The 3531-nt window shown below is 37.2% G+C and overlaps 1 protein-coding gene across 1 annotated transcript in view; it reads left to right on the top strand.

Annotated features, from left to right (window-relative positions):
• Nucleotides 1–1083, top strand: part of LOC107737484 (astrocytic phosphoprotein PEA-15-like) — a 21777-nt gene extending 20694 nt beyond the window's left edge. Inside the window, exons 3-4 of the mRNA XM_016548971.1 lie at nucleotides 690–845; nucleotides 933–1083. Of these exons, the coding sequence (XP_016404457.1) occupies nucleotides 690–845; nucleotides 933–997 (221 nt within the window). The 3' untranslated portion in view covers nucleotides 998–1083. The remainder of the gene's footprint in view (nucleotides 1–689; nucleotides 846–932) is intronic.
• Nucleotides 1084–3531: the final 2448 nt, after the last annotated feature.

Consider the following 3531-nt stretch of genomic DNA (forward strand, 5'->3'; position numbering starts at 1 on the left):
TTAGAGTGTTCTGACCCACTTAAGTAGGACTTAAGTACATCTTTGTATGCAATTTCATAATAACGTCTATTGTCTTTGAAATATAATTGAATGTACTGACAAGCATGTATGATCAACTAAAATATACTTTAATGTCATTTCTATTGAAACGTGTGTCATGTATTTTAATATACTTGTAATGATGAAGTTGCAATTTAGTGCAGATTAAGCATTTAAATCTATTAACTTTAGATGTAATATTGGATAAAATACATTTAAAATCATAATCAAGTACTTTAGATTTACTTAAACAGTGACTTAAAATGTACGTAATTTTTATTACGAAGGTCACTTTTTAAAAGTGTACTTAAGTGTGTTTAGAAACATAGTCATGAAATTGTCGCTCTTTAAGTCACTTAAGTGGCCTTTTATTTCATTCGTATTATATTATCTGCAAGTACAGTTTTAAATATATACTTTAAAGATTTGAAGTGCACTAAAAGTGCGCATTCAATACAATTTTCACAAGGGTGTTTCATGAGGCACTACATTTGAATATGTTTAAACATTTTATATTCCAAGAAAGTAAATTGTATGTGTTTGGAACAGCATGAGGACAGACTTTTCCATTCCTTTACATGACGGTTGAGTTTATTGCACAGGTATGTGCTCATAGTTTGATAAGACGTCTCTGTGTTTGTCTTGCACAGATGACCTGTCCTACATAGAGCACATCTTTGAGATCTCACGGCGGCCGGACCTCTTGACCCGGGTCATCGAGTACCGCACGACCGTGCTGAAGATCTCCGAAGACGACGAGATCGACACCAAACTCACACGCATCCCCTCGGCCAAGAAATACAAGGGTACGGACGAGTACAGTCTCTGTGTCCTTTATTGAAATAGTAGCGTCTGTAACAGAGTTGTCCTTGCGTCTCTCCTCTCTGTCGTAGATATCATTCGCCAGCCGTCAGAAGATGAGATTATCAAACTGGCCCCTCCCCCTAAAAAAGCATGAGGTCAAAGTTCACGACCTCTGCTCCTCATCCCCGGCACTTCATCTTGCCCATCATCGTCACCAAGCCCTGCCCACTCCACCTCGTCCCACCGAACAGAAGCCAGGCAGCCAATCAGATCGCCAAGATGCTTTAAAGCCACGCCCACGCCACGGAGGCACAGAAAACCGAACGAAAGACAAAGAAATGGACAAAAAAAGACTTGCAGAACGGATCATCAGGTTGTGTGTCGGAATGAAAACCAATCAGTCCGTGTTTGCTGACGCTTGTGTGGAATTGTGTGTGTGCGAGAGAGAGTTTAATGTGGCGACTAGTGTGAATCTAGTAATGAAACCGGTTTAGCCACTGATCGCTGTTCCTTTAGACACATTTATTCCCTGGTTAGTATCGTGGGTAGACTCCAGGTCGGTACATTCCCTTTAAAACACGACTCATATCAACATTTAAAAGTGTTACAGAGAATTAATCTCTGAATTTGTGCGATTGCCACTTAGAAAGCCAACATTTGCCTTCCTTAGAAATTAAATGCATTATTGCAGGGTATGCAATTACCTAGTAGAGAATTAATATTGCTTTTTATATCTCTGTATGTCATATTTCTAGGGATTATAGTTTTATTAAAGTATCAGTTATATAATAAGAATCATTGTTTCGTATCAAATGACAGCAGTCATATATATATCGACGTAAATGGAGTTTGTCAAACTAACATGGGAGAACAAAATTAGACGTTTATCTTCTATTATTAAATGTATAACGGGCCGAAAAACTCTGTCTGTGGACGATTAGAACATGCTAGAACACAAAATGCATGGAAAAAGGGGGGGAAAAAAACAAAAAACAATGTGTGTTTAGTAAAGTTTTAGCTCCATTTCTGCAGTATTTGCATCAGGAAATAGAAGGCATATATTTTTTGTTAAAACGTTAAATTGCTCAATTTGACTACTTCTACTGTGAATTATGTATTCAGATGCCGCAGTATGCCATTATGTGAAACATTAGGATGATATCACATATATTTCCTGTTGATAATGTGTATACTGATAGAAACAGCTGCGACTGAAACAGGGGTATTTATGTCAAGGATGTGGTTTAAAAAAAAAAAAATCAATATATATATATTAATGAGATGGTAAATGACCATCCATAAATTACAGCACTCGATATGTGGTCAAATAGCGCATCGTTTTAGCTGTTTCCGTCTATTTTTATAATTTTAATCCTGACACAGCATATTAAGATTGTCCTGCGTTTACAAATATTAATATCACGATTACGATTGTGATATTCTTTCGCCTTTTATTCGCACCATCTGCTGAAAGACTGTTTCGACACGACTCTAAATTCGCTTGATCACTGTGTGCTCTGCCCCTGCAGACTGCTGTTTTCATGCGATGAAGCCGGAGCGGTTATCGAGGACATGCCATGCGTGTTTTTACGCGTCTGCATTTCCACCCACGCATGAGGCGTTCAGTTTCAGGCTGTTTCTCACACTCTCTATTATTCTGCTGTGCGATTTTGTTAAAATTGAGGCAAACAAGCTGTGAGACCTCAGCTAAACCTTACACTGAATCTGGAACTGCGTAGTTATAAAAGCCTGTAGTATTTTGAATAGCCGGAGAGCAACTGGCCGTGAACATTCGAGGCCTTTAAACTTGAAAATGTGTGGATTTCCGAGGACTGTAAAGAATCATGTCCTGCCAAGGTTTAGATCAGTGAATTATTCATGTTTATTTCTGTCGCTGCCACCCAAAAATGACAGCTCTGTTATCATTTACTTACCTTGTATGTTTGTTCCAAACCTATGCTTTGCTTGCTCAAAAAAGATGTTTTGTAGAATGTCCTAGACGCTCCTTTCCATACAATGAAAGTGAATGCAGACGTCAAAAAGTGTGTCTTATAATTCTCAAATCTACAGAAGCTTATTTCTGCCAAGGAATAAAATATTAAAACCTATTAAAATATTATAAAGTAAATAATTGTGATTTTTAATCTCACAGTTGCACTTTTTTTCTTGCAGTTCTGAGTTTGTCTCTCAGAGACATAACTTTTCTCTGAGAGAAAAAAAAACTTTTTTTTAATGCGTGGCGGAAAACAAACAAGATTTATGAGTTAATAACTTGAAATTGCAAGATACATACTTGCGTTTGTGAGAATAAGGTTGGAATAATGAGATCGAAAGTCACAATACCTTTTATATATATTTATTCTGTGGCGCAAATAAGCTTCCATACAAATCTTGTTTGCATTTCTGCATATTTAAATAGCATTTAGTATCACTAGCTATGTTTCCATCACCCTGTTTTATGCGCATTTTGAAGTATCGCATCAGAAGAGAGTGATGGAAACGGCAAATTTCGAATAAAAATCCCTTAGTTCGCAAAAAAAGTTTTTACGCTCACTTGAGGTAGTTTTTGACTTGTGCGAAAAAGGGTTAATGCGAATAAAAGGAGATGGAAACGCATTTGCCGAGTAAATTCCGAGCAAAGTCTGTCATCAACGTATTTCTGTATAATTGCCTCCCAGAACTGTTACA

Source organism: Sinocyclocheilus rhinocerous, unplaced genomic scaffold (assembly GCF_001515625.1).
Source record: "Sinocyclocheilus rhinocerous isolate Xijiao unplaced genomic scaffold, SAMN03320098_v1.1 scaffold2902, whole genome shotgun sequence".
NCBI lineage: Eukaryota > Metazoa > Chordata > Actinopteri > Cypriniformes > Cyprinidae > Sinocyclocheilus > Sinocyclocheilus rhinocerous.